Source organism: Halyomorpha halys, unplaced genomic scaffold, assembly GCF_000696795.3.
Source record: "Halyomorpha halys isolate HHAL.00 unplaced genomic scaffold, Hhal_1.1 Scaffold160.1, whole genome shotgun sequence".
Taxonomy (NCBI): Eukaryota; Metazoa; Arthropoda; class Insecta; order Hemiptera; family Pentatomidae; genus Halyomorpha; species Halyomorpha halys.
The window spans coordinates 134,582-157,741 of NW_027113306.1; the positions used below are offsets into that span (position 1 = coordinate 134,582).

At 34.3% G+C, this 23,160-nt stretch overlaps 1 protein-coding gene across 5 annotated transcripts in view; it reads right to left on the reverse strand.

Annotated features, from left to right (window-relative positions):
* Positions 1 to 4,841: 4,841 nt before the first annotated feature.
* tnc (tenectin) overlaps positions 4,842 to 23,160 on the reverse strand; it is a 173,634-nt gene continuing 155,315 nt past the window's right edge. For 3 of the 5 annotated variants that reach the window (XM_067050885.1, XM_067050886.1, XM_067050887.1), the window contains 8 exons: positions 19,575 to 19,628; positions 16,949 to 17,152; positions 16,728 to 16,852; positions 15,690 to 15,837; positions 13,650 to 13,913; positions 11,692 to 13,560; positions 6,805 to 11,596; positions 4,842 to 5,553 (listed from right to left, as the gene is read on the reverse strand). In XM_067050885.1, the coding sequence (XP_066906986.1) occupies positions 5,451 to 5,553; positions 6,805 to 11,596; positions 11,692 to 13,560; positions 13,650 to 13,913; positions 15,690 to 15,837; positions 16,728 to 16,852; positions 16,949 to 17,152; positions 19,575 to 19,628 (7,559 nt within the window). In that variant the 3' untranslated portion in view covers positions 4,842 to 5,450. The remainder of the gene's footprint in view (positions 5,554 to 6,804; positions 11,597 to 11,691; positions 13,561 to 13,649; positions 13,914 to 15,689; positions 15,838 to 16,727; positions 16,853 to 16,948; positions 17,153 to 19,574; positions 19,629 to 23,160) is intronic. The other 2 variants (XM_067050889.1, XM_067050888.1) reach the window with 2 other exon arrangements.

A 23,160-nucleotide genomic window follows, 5' to 3' on the forward strand; every position in this document is an offset into this window, starting at 1 on the left:
TTGCCATGGATACGACCCTTATTGTTAGCTAAAGTTGCCATGGATACGACCCTTATTCATGAATGAATCATTGATAAATAAATATCGTATCCAAGGAAATTTTAGCTTAGTTGCCCAACTCTGGTTATAGGTCAGCAATACATTCCCACTCAAAATTATAGTTTTATTATCTGAGTCTACTCTTGCTCTACTTTCTTATTCTAGTAGCTTAACTTAGTATTCATAATCTATAGGCCAGGTTGACTCTGTTTCAGACCTAATCACTTATAAAATAATCTGAAAGGGGTTTGAGGGAAACCATATTCCCTTGAGATAAAGGCTCCTTCAACAGTAACAGTCCCTGCGATGGTGAGAAATGGCAGATGGCATTCTTTGGTATGGCTCCATTATCGAATTTTGTATGATAGTTGATATATTGTGATCAGCGCTGCCGATTCTCCTGGCTTATACAGAAATACCCACTCAGTACCTTGATTATATCCCTTCTAATACATTTGTATTTACCCCTAACCACTTTTCTCCTCTCGGAGTATTGTTATACCATTAATTGTTACAATCATGATTGTACTGTCGCACTAGCTCTGGCATGATAGTTCAAGTAATGTCAGTGAAGCAACTGTCACATTAACTATCACATGTATATACCTCATGAACCATCGTACAGTTTCAATTATTGCAGCAAAAATGTTGGCCACCACTTTCGTGGTGTAACTGTTTGATAGTTACAGTTTTGTTCATCGTTAATAGTAAATTTAGTGTCAGTGGACTAACAGTCGTATTAACTGCCACATTTAACTGTCATATGTATACACGTTGACAATGATCTGTTGCTACATATGAGCCTTACCAACTGTAATTATGATAGGCAGGAAAACATTGTTCTTACATATTTGGCCAAAAATTTAATATTGTATCAGGCTCAGGGCATAAAAGATAAATCTGCCCAAGTCCTAAAAAGTTATATTCATTCCAGACCTCAAAAATAAATCTATCCTGGATCCCAAAAATAAATATGTCATGGGCCCCAAAAGGTGCCTATGTTCTGAAATTCAAAATTTAAGGAAAAATAAATAATACCTTGTTAGTAATAGAAAAAGTGTCTTAGAATTAACTAAAGAGCTAGTTGAAGGATACTGCACTAGCACACTTACATATAACATAAAGCCATTTAACCCACAATTCTCGATCCTCACCAATTACTAGAAAGCTGATCATATTGCTGGTTATTATATATACATGATATGTTTTCCCAACTAAAATACTCGTCAAAGGTATTACATCACTTATAAGTTTCATAAAAAAAAGTGATTTTCAAAAGTTCAGTTGAATATTTCAGTTTGAAATTATCACAAGGAAAGAATATAAACCTTACAAAAAAAAAAGAAACCAAAGGATTGTGTAAGTAAAAATATGATGTAGTGTGTGTACATCACAAAACTTTAATTTACTACCCTACAATGAATTGAAATCATCCCTTGTTTCGAATTCAACAACTTCTTTATTATTCACAATGTAAAATTATGGATTCTGCCCTTGCTATGTTCTTATTATTTTGTTAGGTGAAACAATTATTATTACTGTATTTAAAATTTAAAATTATTAATTGTATAACAACTTTCTATCCTCCGTTATGATCCAACATCATTGAGTCTCCATGGTAACTCACTCCAGGAGCAACATTCCATGATGAATATCATTCACCATGTTGAATATCACCACACTCTCTACCTTCCATGAGCTTTATTTATAATAGTTCTTAATCCAACAATACACAAGACCTGACTTAATTTCTCTAATCAATATGGTTTAATGCAAACTGAACCTTGCTAGAAGTGGCTTCGGTGGTAATCCAGCATTTTTACCAATCTTCTCATAACAATCATTAGAGAAATATGGACACCTCCGATTACTTAAATTAAATTTCTTATTTGATGGACGGTAGAAAACCAGTTTCTTAGAAAAATTTATTGACTAAATTCATCATCACCTATTGTAGAGCAAGGCTGATGGCATGGGTCTCTTGCTACTCAACTAGCGATCTGGCTACTATCTATTGGTCACCACTGAAGCTGCTGTTTGACCATTACGAAAATGACATGATGCTATCTAAATGCCACAATGAGAACTACTACAGTCATCAGGCAACAATTGGAAATTGAAAGTTTTATTTCTTGTCAATACTCTGGCTGTAAAAATTAATAACTATGTTATATGTTGCGATTAATGGCAATTAATATTCCAGAGAGTTGACTAAGCACAAAATTTATACACTATAATGCTTTAGGGAACCATCTTAGGAGGCAGTGCTTAATGTACTTAATGTACATTTTGGATCAGTACATTTTAGTGCAATTTTTGAAAATTTACTATGGACTTTTGTTTTAATCTGCTTTCTCTGCATATCTCCTTATTCCTAAACATCCTGAACCGCCGTAGAACCTGCAGTTAGTTGCAGTAGGACTTGCTATCCCTTTTACGACTGTAGGCTAGTTCCTACGGAGTGAAGCTACCATCCTACGAAGACCTACAGTTAGTTCCTGTATGACTTACTGCTCCCTTCATGATCGTACGTTAGTTCCCTAAGGAGTGAGCTTTCCTTTCTGCATTGACCTACAGCTAGTTACTGTAGGACTTGCTATCCCCTTCACGACTGTAGGCTTGTTCCCAACAGAGTGTAGTTTCCTTCCTACAAAGATCTACAGGTAATTACTGTAGGACTTGCTATCCCCTTCACATATGTAGGCTAGTTCTCTACGGAATGTAGTTTTCTTCCTACAAAGACCTTTGGTGTGTTTTAATTATTATAGAATTTCGGCAACCTCAGGATTCAATAATTAATAGTATGAGATTGTATATTTTAAAATTCTATTAATTCTGTGTAAATATTTTGTTTCAAATCTTGTCAATTAACTTATTTTTGTGTGGTATAAGTGGTTTATTTTTGATTCAACATAGAACAAATATATCATTATAAAGACAATATATATAGGTAATTAGAATAAAGTTTCTGATAAAAATTCTAGAACCAAGGTTAAATTTATTGGTTATGTAGTACTGTTTATATGAATTATTATTGTCTACAACTTGCATTACTTATATTTACATTTCATTTCGCTTATCTTTATTTTCTTCCTTTTTTATAATGGAAATAGTAAATTGTAATTGTAATTGTAATTGTAAATCAAGATATACAAATAAATTTTGATAAGACCGAATACCTGCCAGTAAACTGTAAAGAGCGGACCTTCAGATTGATGGAAGTGTGTGTAAGAAGGTAGACTCCTTCACATAGGCAACAGACAATAGATGGGAATGGTGAGTAGGAACCATAGCTGGTCTAGTAAGAAGTTTTAATAGAATGTTGCATCCAGTCCTCTGGAATAGGTCATCTCAACTGACAATATGGGCACTGTCAGCGGATGCCAGAACATAGGTGGCCGAAGAGACTTCTGCAATGGGAACAACCAGGAAGATGGAGGAGAGGAAGACCCCGAACCCGGTGGAAGGACTGCATACAGGACATGGCTGACAGGGGACTAGAGGAGGAAGACTGGTGGGACAGAGAGAAGTGGAGGGACAGTCTGACTTTGCCAGGCAACCCATTGAGGGAAAAAACCTGCAAAAGTAAGTAAAAAGTAAATAGGGTAAATCAAATGTAATAGCTGAAAAAATTCAAAAGGACATAACAAGCATATGGATATAAACGTTTGTTGCTTCTTTTGATTACGAATCATATGTACAAGTCTTGAATTTGTGGCAAATGCCAAACATGTAGATGCAGAATAATCAACCTTATGAGTGGTACACTACAGACAGCACTAATCATCTAAAAAAGCATCAATTCTTCATTCTCTTTATCTTTACAGATTCTTTTATTCTTTTAAACTTATTTATCCATTCGTTTTTTTTTTATCATTTCCAACCGTTTTTTTTTTATTATATTTTCCTTTTAATCTATGTGTTATTCTTATTCTCGTAAAATGTATCTAGGTGTTTGTTCTTGGTAGACTGATCTACTGCTATGACTATGAATGATGGTCTGATCTCACATTACTGTCTAATATTGAATTTTTTTAGCGGGTCACTGAAGAGGATCTGGGAGGATGAATTCCGGAGAGTGAATTTATTGGGTGAATTGAATAATTGAGCAGAAATGAGAAAGAAAAAATAGGAATGAATGAAACATTTGTATTGGTTGTACAGTCCGAAATGGATTGTAAAAGGAAACTAGGGGTGAAAAAAAATTGTTTATTATATTCTATTATTGTATCTCTTTTTTTTTATGATTATACCATGTATGTGTAATGTATATATGTCCGATTACGGATTAATAAGTATGCTGTGTGAGATGGCAACCTAATGTATTTAGGCAGCATAGATGAATAAATAAAGTATTTCTCTCTTGAATTTTATCTCAATGTTTCAACTAGCTTATTGGTTTCTTTAATTAATGAGGATAGTTGAGCTTTGGAGCTCCACTAAACCTTCGGATTCTCTTTTCCAAAATCCTTTGTAAAATTCTCAATGTTCCTAAATTTGTCACAAATAAAATCATCCATAAAGACCTTAATGCTCCATAATAAACTCCTAACCACCCAAACCCCACTCCTTCCATTCCTGACAATTCTCTGAGGCACCTGAAAAGAAGATAGCCTCGAGATCTTCTAATGTAGAAATATTATTTGAGTGCTTGCGGTAGTTTCTCTACAGGCCTGTATCATATTATTACAATCTAATATCAAATTTACTGGATGTATTTTAATGTAGATAAAGTTGTATATATCATTAAATAAATTTAAAAAAAAACTTAATGAGGGAAAAGGTCAAATAACAATCTCTACTTACAAGAACATGTTTATTTCACATTGTTACAAATTGGTATTTATAGATTATCTATAATACCAAGGATATAAAAAAGTGGAAAATATTTTAGGATACTAATTGAGATTGTGAATTGCTATTGTCTTTACATCATACTTTCTAAATCACATTAATTTAATTTAAACTTTCCATTTTCTTAAATAGGTATACATAAATAACTTAATCTACATTCAAACTAATAATAGTAAAATTATCATTTACAGCGGCAGCCTAATGTTCAGGAGGTAGAAATAACTCACTTGCCTTAATTAAATAGTCCAATTTTTAATTTTAATAAAAAAAATGGCAAAACTTCTACCAATCAAACAATTTAGGCTGTTAGAATATAATTACGGTTCCTATATACTTTTAACAACATCGGAACCAAGTCCTTTAATTCTATTGAAGATATTTTGAAACACACCACTGCAGGCAGCTAAGCCTAAAGTCCTTTGATGGCTCGTCGGTGTGCCAAGACCAGTTTAAATATCAATAAAAAATCAGTCCGCAGGTGACAGCCCTATCACCAAGGTGTGTTCAGTCGTGAATACTTGAGCTAAGAATGGCACCTATGATTTGGGCTGTTCATTTTACCTTCTTCTGCTTACTGCCGCGTCCATTACTTGCCTAAGTAGCGCTTCCTGTGGCCCGCAAATGGTAGGATCGCATTTCATTTGTCCGTTTGCTCCACATCTGTAACATCAAAAATAAAATATGATTCAGTTTTATCACAGATTCGTTAATGTGAAATATTAATTAAATATTTGAAGACTGTTAATTGACCGTAAGTAATATATAATGGAAGGGTCAGAGTGTATTCAGAATAACTCAAATAGTTAAAAAACCTATTTTTTGCGAACCAAACTAAAATAATATAATGAGATGTAGATAGTTGACCGTAGATTAATGCTTGAAGAAGTTTGTCGGGGGGTGCGGTCAGCAAAGAACAACATAAATAAACAAAACAATATTTATTTATTTTATGCCGACGTTTCGACCTGAGTTTCAGGTCTTCATCAGGGGTTGTGTGAGTTTCAGGTCTTCATCAGGGGTTGTGTGAGTTTCAGGTCTTCATCAGGGGTTGTGTTATGTGTGACACAACCCCTGATGAAGACCTGAAACTCAGGTCGAAACGTTGGCATAAAATAAATAAATATTGTTTTGTTTATTTATGTTGTTCTTTGCTGACCGCACCCCCCGACAAACTTCTTCAAGTAAAATAATATAACAAAATAAGAGAATAGATAATATGAAATAAAGGTAAACTAAGGTATGGTTAAAAATATTTGAAAATTTATATAAAATTGAACAGTTCTTTCATTAATTTACTTTGTTTATTTTTATATAAATTTTCACATATTTTAAATCACTTTTAGCCATAACTTAGTTCACCTTTATTTCATACTATCTGTTGTCTTATTTTAATTATTTGTTTCTTTTTCAGCCCTCAAGAAGCTTTGCAATGTGGGGCGAAAAATTGGCACACAATAAATAGCTTTTTTATTATTTGAGTTAATCTAAACCCACCTGGACCATCTTCTTTTTATTTATTAATTAAATATTTTAATTTGAGATGATAATAGTAAGTAAAAATCCTTAATGGTGACTGATCATGAATTGTGAAAGCATAATGCTTGTGAAAAATCATTTGTAGCCAAGTTAAGGCAAATATCTGGGACTTGTAACAATTTTATTTGTATGGTTTAAAATTGGTCAAATTTTAAGAACTATCGGTCTAAATTATAATGTATAATGATACTGTTCAAAAGTTTTTGTTTTGTTTTGACTATGTATTGGAGTAATGGATTTCTTTTTTGAAATTGAATAAAAACTTTTGAACTTATTTATTAAAAAATAAAAAGTAATAAATTGTATGTTTCTATTTTATTATAGTCTATGCAGCATAAAAACAAAATAAACTTGCAAATAAAACAGTTAAATTACCTGCATTCTAAACAAGGGCCAGATGTGGAAGGTATCCTTTCTCCCACACTGTATGCTACATCTTTCACTTGACAGCCTGCTTTCGTTGCTGCGCCATTGTATGCATGAGCTAAAAAGTGTGGAGGTAATGTAGTGGTTGTTGTTGTTGTAGTTGTAGTCATGTTCAACATTGTCGCCATGGATACATGGCATTCGTATCTTGGACAGCAGAAACCTTTAATTGTTTCTTGATAACAGCCTCTGATAGGAGGTGGGCAACTCTGTTGAAGGCAGATTATGTCACTGCGGAAACAGAAGCAGAAGTCGCAAGGATCATCTCTTGGGATTTGTTGAGCTGACAGGTAAACTTTACCACCGTAACGGCAGGTACCTGGACCATAGCTGACTCCTTCCTCATCTTCGTACTCAGGATCGAAACCAGATGGGTAATGATTTTCTTCTGGTGGGTGAGGTTCTGGTGTTGTGTGATGTTCAAATGGTTTTTGCGACCACGTTGGGAATGAAGGTTCCTCATGGGGGACAATTGATGGTTTATACGTTGAGCTTGAAGGAATTTCATTTAAAGGTGCAGCTTCTGTTGAATGAGTTATCGGAACGTTTGAACTCTGATCATCTGGCTGCTCAGAACTTATATGTTCTTCAGCTTTTTCAGGAGCTGGTGGGACACTTGAAGTACTTTCTGTAACAGGTACACTGTCTGCAGGCTTTTCTGTTTCTTTGTCGATTTCTACTTTCTGAGTTTCTGGAACTGATTCTTTTGGAGTAGTTTGGATCTCTTCAATTACTGTATGTTCTGTACTTGATGAAGTCTCTTCAATTAATTGATGTTCTGTACTTGAAGAAGCCTCTTCAATTAATGGATGTTCTGTACTTGAAGAAGTCTCTTCAATTACTGTATGTTCTGTACTTGAAGAAGTCTCTTCAATTAATGGATGTTCTGTACTTGGTGAGGCGTCTTCATTTGTGGGTTCAGAAGAAGCTGAGGCATCAGAATGAGTTTCAGGGTGGACTGTGCTTGATTCATGATTTATGAAGCCAGGTGAGGTTTCTGCTAACTCTGGTACGTGAGTAGTAGGAACTGCAGTAACTTCTGGAACTGGCTCATTGACAATTGGTTGTTCAGGTTCAGGTTGATGTTCAGGTTGAGGTTGATGGTCAGGTTCAGGTTGATGTTCAGGTTCAGGTTGATGTTCAGGTTCAGGTTGATGTTCAGGTTCAGTTTCAGCAGGACTTTGTGGAACATCGTCATGGTGACTTTCGTCAGCATTTTGTTGATTATCATCACTGATTATTGCTTGACCTCCAGTAGTTGATTGTTCTGTTACTGCTGGGGTTGCGGATTCTCCTTCATTCTCATTAGTTTCTAATATATGACTATCTGAATCTGGTGCTGGTGGAGCAGCATGTTCTAAATGAGTGACTTGAGGGGTTTGTGTTGTTGAATCTTCATTGCCTCCAGATGATTGTAACAGCTCATTAGAACCACCTGTGCTAGACGTTAAAATATTTTCTGTTTGTGATATAACTGTTTCATGAGTTGAACTCTCAAGATCTACACTGGGAGAGGATGGAGTTGCATTTGGTTCAGGTTCTGGTTCATTTAAGTGCTCAGTAGAAACTTCATATGAATGTTCTTTGGTATCAGATGAAGAAACTTCAGTGCTTTCAACAGGTGGCTCTGTTTGAACCGATAAAGTTTCAGTTGCAGTTTCTTTAACTGTATCTATGCTATCATCAGAATGGCTACTGTCCTCAGATGTATTTTCTGACTGATTTTGCACTGGTGCTTCTGTCGTCTCCGGTTGTAATATTTCATTCTGGTTTGGTTCTGGTGGAGATTCAGTTTGGATTTCATCCTGTGAGGTTTCATGTGCTGTTTGAACAGGAGCATTCGTTACAATGCTGTTGTCCGTAGTCGGAACAATTTCTGTGGGTTCATGACTTACAACAGATGAATCTTCATGAGCCTCATGAGGAACTTCTTCATGATCAGTTTGAACTTCTGGAGGGTTTTGTTCTGTTTCACTAACACTTACATTTTCATCCTCTAATGGAGCATCTGTATGGGCTTCATTGACAGTATTAGCTTCATCATTTTCACCAAGATTTGTTTCTTGTTGAATCACAGGATGAATAGTTTCTGCTGGAGGAATAGCTGTAGTTTCGTGCTCTGATACTACATTAGCTGGTTCTGTACTTAAATCACCAAGTGGTTGGGAAGTTTCATCAGGAGTAGCAGGAGACTCCTCTGATAAAGGAGTTTCTACATTCTTTTGATCATCTGAAGCTTGAGCTGGTAGTTCAGGTGCTACAGTCTCAGCTAGATCATTTGGTGCTGAGGTGCTCTCTTCTGAGACAACTTGGTTTAGATTTTCATTAGCATCATGTGTAATGGGAGTTGTAGTTGTTTGATCTGATGAACTGGATAGTGTGTGATTGGGCTCATCTGTAGCAGGAGAAATTTCATCCTCGCTTACACTTTCTTGATGTGACGGCTCTTCTACACTTGGTTTTTGAGTTGTGGCTACTTCTTCGTTTGATGGCTCACTTGGACTTATTTCTTGATGACTGAAGGTAGTGTCTTGGTGTGGCTCTTCTTCATCTTGTGCTCCCTGACTAGGAGGTGCTGTGTTATCCTCTACTGGTTGTTCAACAATCGTTTTTTCTGTTTCTGCACTAGGTTCCGATGGAATTTCAGTATTAACAGGCTCATTAGAAGGCTCTACTTCATTAGAAACAGAAGATTCTTTTGCTGGTTCAGGGTGCTCAGTTGTATGTACAGAATCACTTTCAAGTAAAGTGTTAATTATGTGTACTGAATGATCGAGTGTTCCTTCTGTAACATGTGATTCTATCGATGGCATTCCAGTAACTGTTACTTCTTCAAAAATTACTTGAGGGGAAGAATCTGATGGTACATTATTTTCATCGTGATGGACTGGAGTATCTGTAACTTCAGGTACTATATGTGAGTCTGATTCTTCAGCCTTTACTTGTTCAGTGGATGTTTCTGAAGTAACTTCATGTGTTACATGCTCTACAACATCTTGCTCATGGGTTTCCTCTGCAGGTTTCTCTTCGGAATGTACCTCATCCGTAAGAACAGGTGCAGAATGATTTATTACTTCATCATTATGAATATTTTCCTCTGAGGTTTGTTCTGGTTTTTCGTGAGGTGTTACATTTTCTAATTTTTCATCAGTATTTTCATTATCAGGGATGTCTTCATTTGCAATTGGAGTGTGGGTTGTTACATCAGCTTTCTCATATTCTGTACTAGAACTTACTATATTATTGGGCTCTTGTGTTTGACTTTCATCTTGGGATGTTTCAGCATTTGGTAAAGTTTCTTGTCTAATAGTTGTTTGCAACACTGAATCTGTTGTTTCTTCAACGCTATGACTTGTTCCATCATTTGCTTCACCTGAAACTTCATTTACTGATGGCTCTGTTGCTTTTTCATCTGGACTGCTTGGTGCTTCTTCAGAATAGGGTTTTGAAATAGTTTCAGATGACACTTCTCCAGTGACCTCAGGTAAACTAGTAACTATTTCATCGTTTCCAACACTGACTGATGAGACCTGATTAGCTTCGGCATCAGAATCATGTTGATGAGGACTTTCTGTCTCTGAGGGTACATTTTCTTCTGTGACTATGTTCTGATTTTCATCAGGAACTTCATTTGATACTGATTGTACATGTGGATCCTCACTTACAACAACATTTTCTGTTGATGCCTCAGGTAAACTTTCTGCTTCGGTAGTTTGCTGAAACAAAATAGCACCCTGTATTTGTTCTGGATCATCATCGTATTGAGAATGAGATTGATCTGGAATACCAACTGGACCCTGTGTAGGAATATAGTCATGTTCTGTACTCACTTCTTCTGATTCTTGAGGTAAACTAATTTCTGTTGGTTTAATCGTCACTATGCTTTCTTCATGTTTGCTTTCATCTATAGTGGAATCACTGGAAGAAACATCATTATTATTTCCTTCCGCATCCACATTATCAGCTGAAGGGACAGAGGAATCATGAGTTTCTTGTAAATCTTGATGGGCAGTTGTTTCTTCGGGTACATAATTTACAGTTGTTTCTTGAATTTCTGGGTGAATTTTTTCAGAATCTTCAGACCCAACAATATTTGTTCCTTGAGCTGCAGCAGATTCCTCTCCATTAAGGTTTGGGCTAGAAGTAGCATCTAGAGGTATGTCTGGAGAACTTGAAGCTGGTACAGATTCATCATCAAGTTTCACCGGGGCTTCTTCAGTATGGTCTACAATTGGTGTTTCAGGTTCTTGTGATGTTACTGTTTCTTGTGTTTCTTCTACAGGTTTTTCTGGAATGATTGGAATAGCTGTTGTATCTTCTGATGGATGAGGCCTGTTTCCGCTTTCAACTTGGTCATCTATTGCTTCTAGCTGTCCTTCATGTATTGCTGCATCCCCACCATGGACAACATGAGAATTGACATTTTCATCTTCATTAATATTTGAAGGAATATCAGCTGATGTACCTGTGTGTTCTGTTGTTTGGATGTCAGGTTCATGTTGGTTTTCCTCAGGTTGTCCAGCTGGTACTGCATTCTCATCTGATCCTGGATGTAAAGTTTCCGAAGGGATTCCTTCTACAACTGGTGCAACCGAATCATCTTTGTGTTCACTTTCAATAGATGCCTGTGTTGTACCAATGTTATCATTTGTTATTTCATCTGACACATCACTGTGAGGAGCATCACCTGTTTGGTCAGATAGTTGACTGTGGGCCTCTGGGGCATCTGATGGCTTCTGATCTGTTAAAATATAAAAATAAAAATAAATATAAATAGACTTTTTATTTTAAAATATTCAAATTCATTAATCTCATGATGTTATAAATAATGCTTACCACACAAGTAGGTCGGGCAACAAGAACCAGGAGTAATCACAGGCTCACAATGTTCATATTGGGTTGGAGCAGGAGGGCACTCTTTTGTTTTACAGGTAACAATTGAGCTGTAACACCTACATTCTTCATGGCAGGGATTTTCAGAAGCAATGATAGAGTTATGCGCATATGTTTTTCCATCTACAAGACAACTCCCTTCTCCGGGTACTCTTGCCACTTCTACGGCCGGCTCTTCAGTTGAAGGTTCAGATTGTTCATGAGGAGTTGACTCTGGAATTTCATTTGTTACCTGTGAATCCTTTACTACTTCCACAGGAGCTTGTGTCTGAATTTCTTGTTTTACTGTTGAGTGTTCTACGATTGCTTCCTGAGCATTTGTGACCTCCTGCTCATTTGTTGCTTCTTGTTCTTGAGTGGCATCTTTATTTGAAACCTCTTGCTCCTGTGTAGCCTCTGGTACATGGGAGGTTTCATGCTCATGTGACACCAGAGGAGCATGGGTAACTTCTGGCACTTGTGTAACCTCTTCTTGTACATGGGTTACACCTTGTTCATGAGCAGCCTCCTGTACATTAGTGGAATCCTGTTCATGGGTAACTTCAGGAAGTTGAGTTACTTCTTCTTGAACATGAGTCACATCTTGTTCATGTGTAGCCTCTTGCTCAACAGGAGAATCTTGTTCGTGAGTAACCTCTGGAAGCTGAGTGACATCTTCTTGGACATGAGTTGCATCTTGTTCATGAGTATCATCAAGCACACTAGGGTTCTCATGTTCATCAACAACATCTGGGGCATGAGTAGCTTCTGATATATGGGTCACATCTTGTCCATGAGTAGTCTCTTGTTCAGGGATAATGTCTGGTGTATGGGTAACCTCTTCTTGTACATGGGTTACATCTTGTTCATGAGTAGCATCTGGTACATTTGGGGTTTCTTGTTCATGAATAACATCGGGTACATGAGTAGCCTCTTCTTGTACCGGGGTTACATCTTGTACGTTTGAAGTCTCCTGTTCATGGATAGCTGGTGCATGAGTCACCTCTTCTTGTGTAGGGGTTACTTCATGTTCATTTGTGTCTTGTTGGTGTGTCACATCTTTATCTTCAGATGTCTCTTGTTCTTTGGGAGCATCAGATTCAGGAGTTTCTTGTGTTACCACTTGATCATGGGTTGCCTCTTGTGCATGAGTGGTATCATCTGGTTCTTGGCTAGGCTCTTGTTCATGAGTAGCTTCTTGTTCATTGGTGGGCTCCGGTATATGTGTAATGTCTGTTTGATGGGTGACCTCTTCTTGTTCATGAGTTGGCTCTTGACCATTGGTGACATCTTGTTCTGGAACAACTTCAGGTTTTTGGGTTGTTTCATCTTCTTGTTCAATGTGAGCATCTTGTTTAGGAGTATTTTCATGGTCTTGGTCTTGTTCTTCTCCTAAATTATGGGTTGCTTCATGTGGATGAGTTACATCTTGATCCTGGGTTGCTTCGGAAATTGAATCTCCTGCTTGTCCATTAACAGTTTCTTGAACTGGTGTTTCAGATGTTACTAGTTCATCTGTGTCAGGTTGCTTTGTGTAATGTTCATCAGAAGAAGAAGCTGTTGAGTCATTAGAAACTTCTGACTGTTCTGGAGCTGTGGAAGATGTTTCTAGTGCATTATGGTTGCTTTGTTCTTCAGGTACAGGTTTAGATTCTTCTGACCCAGATCCTTCATTACTCTCTTCACTTGACTCATTAGAAGAGGCTTCATTACTTGATTCATCAGAATCAGGTTTATCATTTTTGGTTGATTCTGTCACAGGAGATTCTTGTAATGTTTCAGTCGATGATGATAATCCATTAAAGTAATTTTCAGTTGAGAAAGTTCCATTAGCTATAAAATACAATAATATTAATTACATTAAAACATTAATTAATAGTTGTATCACATTTATTGATTGATTTAGTTCAAAGCAAACTTACTGCATTCATAATTAGGACAACACTGGCCAGGCTTAGGTTCCATTGGTGTACAGTTGGTTCCCTCGAGTGGAGTACCACATTCTTGAACTGCACAGACTATGTCTCCTCTCATACAATAACAGTGTTCACACGGAGCTTTCTCATCTTTCATGACCATTGCACCGTCATGGTAAATACGGCCGTTGTGAAGGCAGTCACTTGGTCCTCCTGGTGTTGTTACAAGACCTATTGTGGGTTTGGGTGTGGTTGCCACATCATCATAATCTAGAAAAATAAAAACAAGCTTTGTAATCTTCAAATAAAAATATTTATAATTCGATTAGCAGAACAATATAAGGAAAAAACAATGAAATTAAAAGAAGAAAAAATGAAATGGGCAGGTCATAGCATCAGAATGGAAGGCCTACTAAAAATTGAAACTAGGAGATTAAGTAAACACATGGAGTTTTTTTTCGAGCAATTCCTCTATTGCTGTTGTGTGAGGTAGTGTTGTTCATCATTTGAATAAAGAATTGGTCATGTTGAGCAGATTCAAATATTTTAAAAAACTCTATTTTAACTTCCCATCATAATTGAAAATGCAGTAAATTTAAGAAAAAATAGAAGTCAAGAAATAGTGCTAAAGAATAATATTCAGAAAGGAAATCATTTGCAAAAATCCAGAACTGTTGTGTGACAATCGATGTTTATATGGAACATCGAGACAAGTTTTTGTTATACCTAAATTTAAATATATGTGTAAAAGAGATATTAATTTAATTAAGTGTTAATAGTAAAAGTGTCAGTTTCTGATTGCCTAGAAACCCGCCCTGAGATTAAGAGTCTAATTATATTATAAAATTTAAATAAAATTTTCCTATCTTTTAAATAATAAAGCTTTTCATTTGAACCCAAACTATCTTTTAGATATGAGAATTAAGTCAAAAAATATCAAATTTCAATTTATTTTATTTTAAATAATTTTTAATTATTACAATATGTTGTGATATTATGAGGTTTTTGTTTTGATAATTTGTGAACATTTATAGCTTTTGAACATTTTTTTTTGTATTTGTAAAAAAAAAATATTCTATGTATGTATATATGCTTAACCGTAAAACTTAAATATAAGAAGACGGTCAGGGTTGCAGTCAAAAATTGCAGTTTTTTGACCACAACCCTGACCATCTTCTTATATTATATGTTTGATTTTTTCTAGAGATCTATAAAAAATTGAATTTTGGCTAGGTCAACCCAAAAATATATTCGTCACAGGAAAACTTGAGGATTGAGCGTATTTCTAACCACAGTATATATAAACAGTATCCCCTTACAAAGTATTGAACTGGAGAAATCCTTCATGGGTAGTGGTACAGAATTTTTATTTTTCTATTTCATTTTACTGGCCCCAATATTTCATAATAAATATTAGAGCTGTTATGAATATCTGTTGGTATGTAGGAATGATTAACAGATCCTACTATGTGAGGCATTAGAATTATTCAAAAATCTAGACAAGTGGTTCCCAACTTTTTTGTCCTACCTCCCCCCTTTTCAGGAAAAATATTACTTGGCGCCCCCTGGAAATATATTTTTTTTTAATGTTAATGCAATTAACAGGAAATATATATGTATTAATGTTTCTACCTTTTTCGTAAAATATAGGAAAGAAAGGTGCAAATTAGGAACATTGAACTTTGGAATCATGAAACTATTTATTGAACTCAGAATAGAACGTAATACAAAAAAGACTTAAAACATTGGAAATCATCTTAATGAGAAGGACAAACTGGGTGTGCTGCTACCAATTTAGTAATTCTAGGCCCTATTTTCGTCAGCAGTAATATTGTTGACAGTGACGACTTGTTATTTATCGCACCCCAAATGTATCTGTGGCCATCACCGCCCCCTTGAATCGCTTCTCACTTTGGGAATCACTGATCAAGACTTTTACTTATATTGGACAGTTATTTATTCTTCATGGATCTATACATTCAATTAGAAGGATTTAAAATGAAACATAGTTTCGGTAACTCTTTAATTTATTTATAATAAACATACCACAGTCATAGCGGACAGGGCAGCAGACACCTTCTTGGTAAACTGGTTTGCAGCCTTCAACATTAAGAGTACATTCTTGCATCACACATGCGGTATGGTTCCTGATACAGTAGCACAGCTCGCATGGTTTTCGTGGATCTGAAGGAACCTGTGAAAAATTTTGAAATTTATTTGAAAATTTTAATTAAAAAATATAATCAAGTAAAAACTATATATAATTAAATTAACAACAAATCCAAATAATTTGTGTAACAAACTGATTACTACTTAATAAATACCAAAACCATAATTCATTATATCTTTAAATTATATTAAGATGTAAATTTTTTATGTTGTATTATAGGATTAACTATTTAATCATCTATATAGCATTAGGAATCAAAATAACTATTGAATTATTTATTAGGAATAAAAATTTAATTCGCTATGCCATTAAACTACTAAATCATACTAAGTTGAACACTTTTTTATATTGTTTTAGGAATGATTATTTAATTATTTGTATAGCTTTAGAAATAATTATTTAATTATTTATGTAGTATTAGGAATAATTATTTATTAGAAATCAAAATTTAATTCGATGTGTTATTAAATTATTAAATCATATTAAGATATACACTTTTTTATATTGTTTTAGATTTTAGAAATAACTATTTAATTATGTATTAAGAAAAAAAAATTTGTAGTATTATTAAATTATATTAAGATCATACATGCTTTCATTGTCATTCAATACTAAAAACTGGGCACCAAATGGGCCAACAACTTCATAGCTAAAAGATATATATATTTGCCAATAAACAATCTATCTAATCAAGTTTTTTCAAGGTGCAACTTGAAGAAAATAAAATAGATTGAATATATAGCAGCTTTGCTTTAGTAGTGCCACAATTATTTTGTTTTAATTTGTATCTATTGGTTTTACTGTGGACTGGAATACTTTGTCCGAACTGCAAAACTTTTAAAAAATCCTAACGAGAATTGAACACCATCCTCCATTTTATGTTAAAATCCTTAGTGTAGTGATATATTATTTACCTGTGCACCATCTGCATAGAATGTGTTGTCTTCCAACAAACAACCGTAACTATCAAGTCTTCCTAGGGCTGTAGTTGTCAGCGGTGCCTCTGAAGTGGTGGAGCTTGTCAGTAATGCCACTGGAACTAAAGCAAAAATTAAATTACTTTTTAGTCTTGACTATTTAATTTAGCGATGTCATTGAAATAATTGTTTAAAATAAATATATAGCATTCTCTTACCTTGAGGGCAGGTAATGACAGGACAGCATTGGTCAGGTTTCTTCTCGACAGTGCAATCTTGACCGATGGCCTTCGTAAAAGGACAGACCCTGAGATAACACATGAGCATCCTGTTGTGGCAAGTACAGTTCAGGCATGGTTCGTTTGTTAAAATCCGATCTCCTTCTCCGTAATGTTCAAAATTATAATAACATCCTCGTCCATCTAAAAGAAAAAATAAATAAATAAAATATTATTAACATTGCCACCGACATGAATAATAGAATTCAAAATAATTTATTCCATTTATAAAAATTAATTACCCTTAATTTTTGACAAATTAAACTACACATGAATATATAATACAACAGAGAAAAGAAAGTTAATGAGAATAAGCCTTCTTAAAAATTTATCAACCAATTATATTCTTTTTTAAGTACTAATCTTTTGGAAGTACTAATCTTCCCTCCTCTACGCCACAACCCCTGATGAAGACCTGAAACTCAGGTCGAAACGTCGGTATAAAATAAATAAATATGGTTTTGTTTATTTATGTTGTTCTTTGCTGACCGCACCCCCCCCCCCGACAAACTTCTTCAAGCATATATTCTTTTTTCTCTTTTAGACTGGTTGTGATTGCATAATATAAGTATATTATATTATATTTAAGTTATTTAAGTGTTTATCTTAAATATCCATATCTATTAATTTATTTTAAGTGAAAAATCCAAATGGGTTTCATACATAGATAAATAGTAAGTAGATGAACAGGTACTAAAAAAACAAAACCAGGAAACTAAATATATTATTTCAAACAAATTTAGACCCAAATTGTAATAGAAAAATGTTTTTAAGACCAGAGTACATGTAAGGGATTCAAAAACTATCTTGATTGAAATGATAGAATGAATGAATGAAATATATGTTATTTTATTTTAGTGGATCAATTTTTAATAAATATTGAAATTATTGTTAATTTAAAGTTATTTTATGATTATTTTTTTCCAATGGACCTACAGTCCTTGTAACTCCAAAACAATGTACTCCTATCCTCTATCATCAGCTCGATTCCTCCAATTCCTCCATTGTCCAATCTTCTACAGATTGCACTCGACATCATTGACCCATCACAACTTGGGCATTTCTCTCCTTCTTTGCCTCTCGGTTGGCTATATAATAGACCTTGGGTTTCTATCTTCTTCAATCCTTTCTATGTGTCCAAGTCTTATGCGACTTGGTTTGAAATAAGGGGCTGTGCTTGTTTCATTACTTAGCTTCCATTGGACATAAATTATGTTGTGGCCTTGGAATAGGTTAAGGGATATTAGGAATTGAACCTTCATTTAGTTAGAAAATATTATTACAGTATTAACACTGTTTGTTTAGTGGCGCCAAACTTCATTGGTCATCAACGCCATTTATATTTTATTTAATTTTGGTTATATTCATTTAATTTTATTTATTTTTTAGTTTGATTATTTATTATTTTATTTATTTTTTTTCTTCTGTTCAATGTTATATTTTTGCCAATAATTGTTGTGATTTTAGAAACTGAAACTCTACACTAATTCTATTGTTTTATTATCGTCTCGGAGGGTTTTTGAAATATCTGGGTTTAGTCCTAAGTTATTGAGGTGTGGTGTGAAATATGGGCATTGTTGGAAATTATGGCTTATTGTTAGATTGTTGTTGCAATACTGGCAGTTCGGAGGAGTTTCTTTTGAAATAAGATAGGAGTGGGTGAGCCTCGTTTGACCTATTCTCAGCCTGGTCAGTACAACCTCCTAGTTGGAGGTACCCCAGGGCTTGACATCCTTTTTAATAATTTTTAATTTACACATTGAGCATTCATTCCACAAAGATTACCATTTATATTTGACTTCTTTTTCAAGAGGATTGCTCATTTCTGATGGAGTTATAATTGCTATACCCCGTCCCGGAAGCGCGAGTGCTTCTCTTGCAGTGTGATCGGCTGGTTCAGATTCCTACATGGCTTGGAACCCATATAAATGTAACTGATATTACATATTTTGCAAAGTATTTATGTAAAAATGGATGCAGGAAATTTTCGGAAGCTCTGGATACATTCAATCTAAACCACTTAACGAGCTTAATGAATCTGTAGTTATTGTTATGTTGGTGTGGTTCAAAGACAAACAGAAGTGAAGTGCTGGTGCTATTGCATTTAGTTCGGCAGCGAGTATAACACTGTTGATTTCTGATTTAAAATAAAGTGTATAAATATTTTATGTATTATATTATTCACGATGTTTTTCAATTTCAGGCGCTTTTTAAATATTGCTCGATTTAAATATCTTAAAGTCTCCTCTTCGTTTTAAGCAAATATTTCAAAAGTGATACAGGACCGTCGCTCTCTGAGAGTCTAAGTGAGGCGAGTTTGTTCGGCAAGGATTGCCTTATTTTTGTTATGATCTGTTGTGAGATTGTGACATGTACATCGACCAACCTACTCGCTATAATTGTCTGACAAGTCAGATAAGTAAGGCTACCATGGAGGGCGAGAGTGGCGGGTTTCATGTTTTTGTTTTTTTTCAATTTCAGACGGTTTTTAAATATTGCTATTAGCTTAAAGTATATAATTACAATTTAAATTTATATTTATTAAAAAATATGGATAATTAGTTACCTCCTAAAGAATCGCTAATCTGTAATGCATGTGAGGTTCCTTCTTCCACTGGAGCTACAAAAAAAAAATATATATATTAATATAAATCATGAATAATCAATACAATAAAATAAAAAAAATTAAACCTTGTTTATTTGATTTGTAAATCACTATCCTTTTCTTATCTTAAGAGATTTAATTATAAATAACCTTAATTAAACTTCTACACATTTGCCAAAAATATAGCCAATTCGCACTTGCACAAACCTGTGAATGAGTTCTTTGGTTTGGCAAGTACAGGCCTGAATTTGTGGTACTTGAGTGTCGTTTTTGGACACAAATTCGAATGTCTCTGATCCTAACCTCAATATTTCAGTCATTTACGTAAAGTGAACCATAAAAAGTTAAGTAGACATCATTGATAATAATGAAATTTTATTTTATGGAAAATATGGAGACTTAACAACAGACTCTCAAAAGGTGAATTAAACTTTTTTTATTGTCTCCTACGATTTCCCATCTATATGTTCTAAAACGATTCACTCAGTAAAATTAAGTAAAAAATTGATTAATGAACTACTAATTTATATATGACGTTCTGTCCCCTCCCATATAATACTGTTACAACGTTACTTTATCCTCTCCTCCCCCCAACAATATTATCTGAAAAATTTATTCTACATTCTTTAAAATAAGGTATATTCCATATTATAATCGATAATTTTCTTCATTTGAATCTATTTCAGAGACATCAATTGGTCCGTTCTCATCATCTCTTATCATTAACTTTAATATATTATTGGTCTAAGAGAAGGATACCATAACTCAAACCAGGTTTTTAGGCCTCAGAAACTTCATCCTAAGCATATGGACGTTTCGATACTTCTGATACTCTGTCATATCGATCGTATTGTTTTTTTGACACTAGCGATAAAAGTATCGATACTTTGGATACTATGGTGATTTGACACTTATTACACCGGTATCGATAGTTTGCATTCGATACGATTTTTTTAGCTTATCCATATAAAGTCGAGTAACCATACTTTACATTAAGTGTCGTTTTGGAAGTTTGGGGAGGGGGAATCGGAGACACTCTCCAATATTTTGAAAATCTAAAAAGTTAGGAAATTTTAAACCTACTTTAATCTGTAAAAGCATATTTCTCAAGAAATTAGTCGATGCGATGTTTGTGTTTTAATAGAAAAGTAAATTATTTCTATCAAATGCCAACATACAGGACAGATATACAAAAAGTTCAAACACGAAAGAGTTGGAAAAATTAAAAAAATTCAAAATAACTAGAAAAATCAGTAAAAATTGTTGGGAAATTTTAGATTTTGCTATCTCTCCCAATTAATTTTCATAGGAAAATCGTCTCTGAGGGATTTTTCGATACGGGCATATGTAATTAAGAATAATTATTTGATTTATATATAAGTTGCAAATTTGAAGATATAAGGGGTATTCATGATCTTTAGTTTAACTTGTTAAATGAAGAAATATTTCCTTCTCTTACCATAGTAAAACGATATAACATATAACATGGTTGAGAGTCTGTTTATAGGTTTGCTAAATGGAAAATGATGTCACGCAACACAGCAGCTGAACTCGTCACCGTTTTGTTTGTTGTGTTTTGTTACTTGCTCCATGTTTATCAAAACTTGGAAGTAAACGATAACATGAAATTTAGGAAGGAAAGGTTATAAAAGAAGTTGCTCAAAAAATCCGCTAGGAGCTCTTATGCATTTAACATTATATATATTTTATTTTATACCAGATCTGCCTGGTGGGCCTTAAAAGATTGATATAATCGTCAATATATATATTTTAACAGTTGATTATGGGGGGGGGGGTATAGTCTCGTACAAAAGACACCCCTAACTATAAACAATGTTATTATTAAAAGAAGAAAAAAAAATAAATAAATAGATAAGAATAATGCTTATTAATGAAAAAAGGAAAGTAAAATTAATAACAAAAAATAATGATATTGGTACACTTAAATAAAACAAACAATTGCCCTCTAATAGTAAAAAGAAACAAATTAATTTGAAAAAGGGACGAGAGAAGAAAATAGAAAAAAAATAATGAATAAATAAAATGAGTAATAATAAAAAGTAAAATAAAGGTAGTGTGACTATGAATTAATTTTATATTTATTAAAATTTATAAAAGAATGTCCTGCAGTGAGAATGGGCTTCAGTATTCGGGTTGAGGTTGGGTTTCCCAGGTTGTAGGTCACTGCTCCTTAAATGTCGGCAACTGGGAGTGGAACTTCATGAACCATTTTTTGATGTGATCCTCTATTGACTCCATATGTAATTCGCGATGCAATTGGCTATTTCTTATGAACCAAGGAGCATTAACTGCGATTCTTAGGAATTTATTTTGAAAAGATTGTAGTTTTTTTCCTTTTATGCATTTAATATGACTTTAAACAGCTCATAACATTTAACATGGTAAAACATTTAACATCATGAATAACCCAATAGAAAAAAGTTATTAACATAGTTCTGATTGTTTTTCTTTTGGGGTCATCTATTTTATTTAATAATTAAAAACTAAATCGGATTTTGATTTGAATTTAAAATTAATCTGAATTTTTATTGGGACATTAGACAAAAAAAAATACTAGAATTCAAAAAAACAAGAAACCCGTTGAGAGAGAGATCATTCCATACGATTAACCTCCTTTCGCAAATCATAAACCCGATCGCGGCCTGATAACATACGCTAATAAGGTAGATTTATTTTTATTTTTTTTCCTCCAGAACGGGACGCTTTTAACGAATTTTTCCCAAGACATAACGGAATTCCGCTAATCAATTAGGGCTCGAAACGTGTACGGAAAAGGAATGGAGGAGAAAAAAAAAATAATAAACAGATTCCGACCTAGCGGTCCGCAATAAAAATATTCTGGAGTGGAAAGACGGAGTCAATGAGTCGTTGCATAATGTTCTGCTACAGGTGTCCCGCCTATGAATGGATACGCCCACCATTAGCTTCCTTCGTCTCTTTATCTCCCTATCTTCTTTGTCTTGTCTTCCTACCTCTTTGTCATGGCTACTGGAGTAGTCGGCTGACCTGCCTCCTGGATTTTGACTCATTAATATCACGCTGGAGGTTCTTGTATAGTTTCATATTAGCCTACAAGAAAATACTATTTCTGAAATTGAATGATCGTTCATTGATTATGCGTTATTAATAAAATGAATATGGTCAGAGTGCGGTCAAAATTACTCTAATGGTAATTATGAGAGATAGTTGACAGTGGATGACGTACGAGGAGAAGATGGTTGGGGGTGCGGTCAAATTGAAACAAAAATAAGTTGGTGTAACCTATTTAATTGTGTCAACGTTTCGGCTTGAGTTTCTAGCCTTCTTCAGGGCTAAGAACAGAACTCATCTTCCGGTGCTTTGCTATTCTGTAATTCGTTCGTTCGTATATATTTTTACTGGAAGATTATTGATTGACCGTGTGTATAGATGAATGGAATATGGTCCGGGTGCGGTAAAAAAAAACTTAAATAGTAGAATTATACTATTTTATTGAGCCTAAAAAAAAAACTCAAATAGTAGAATTGTACTATTTTATTGAGCCAAC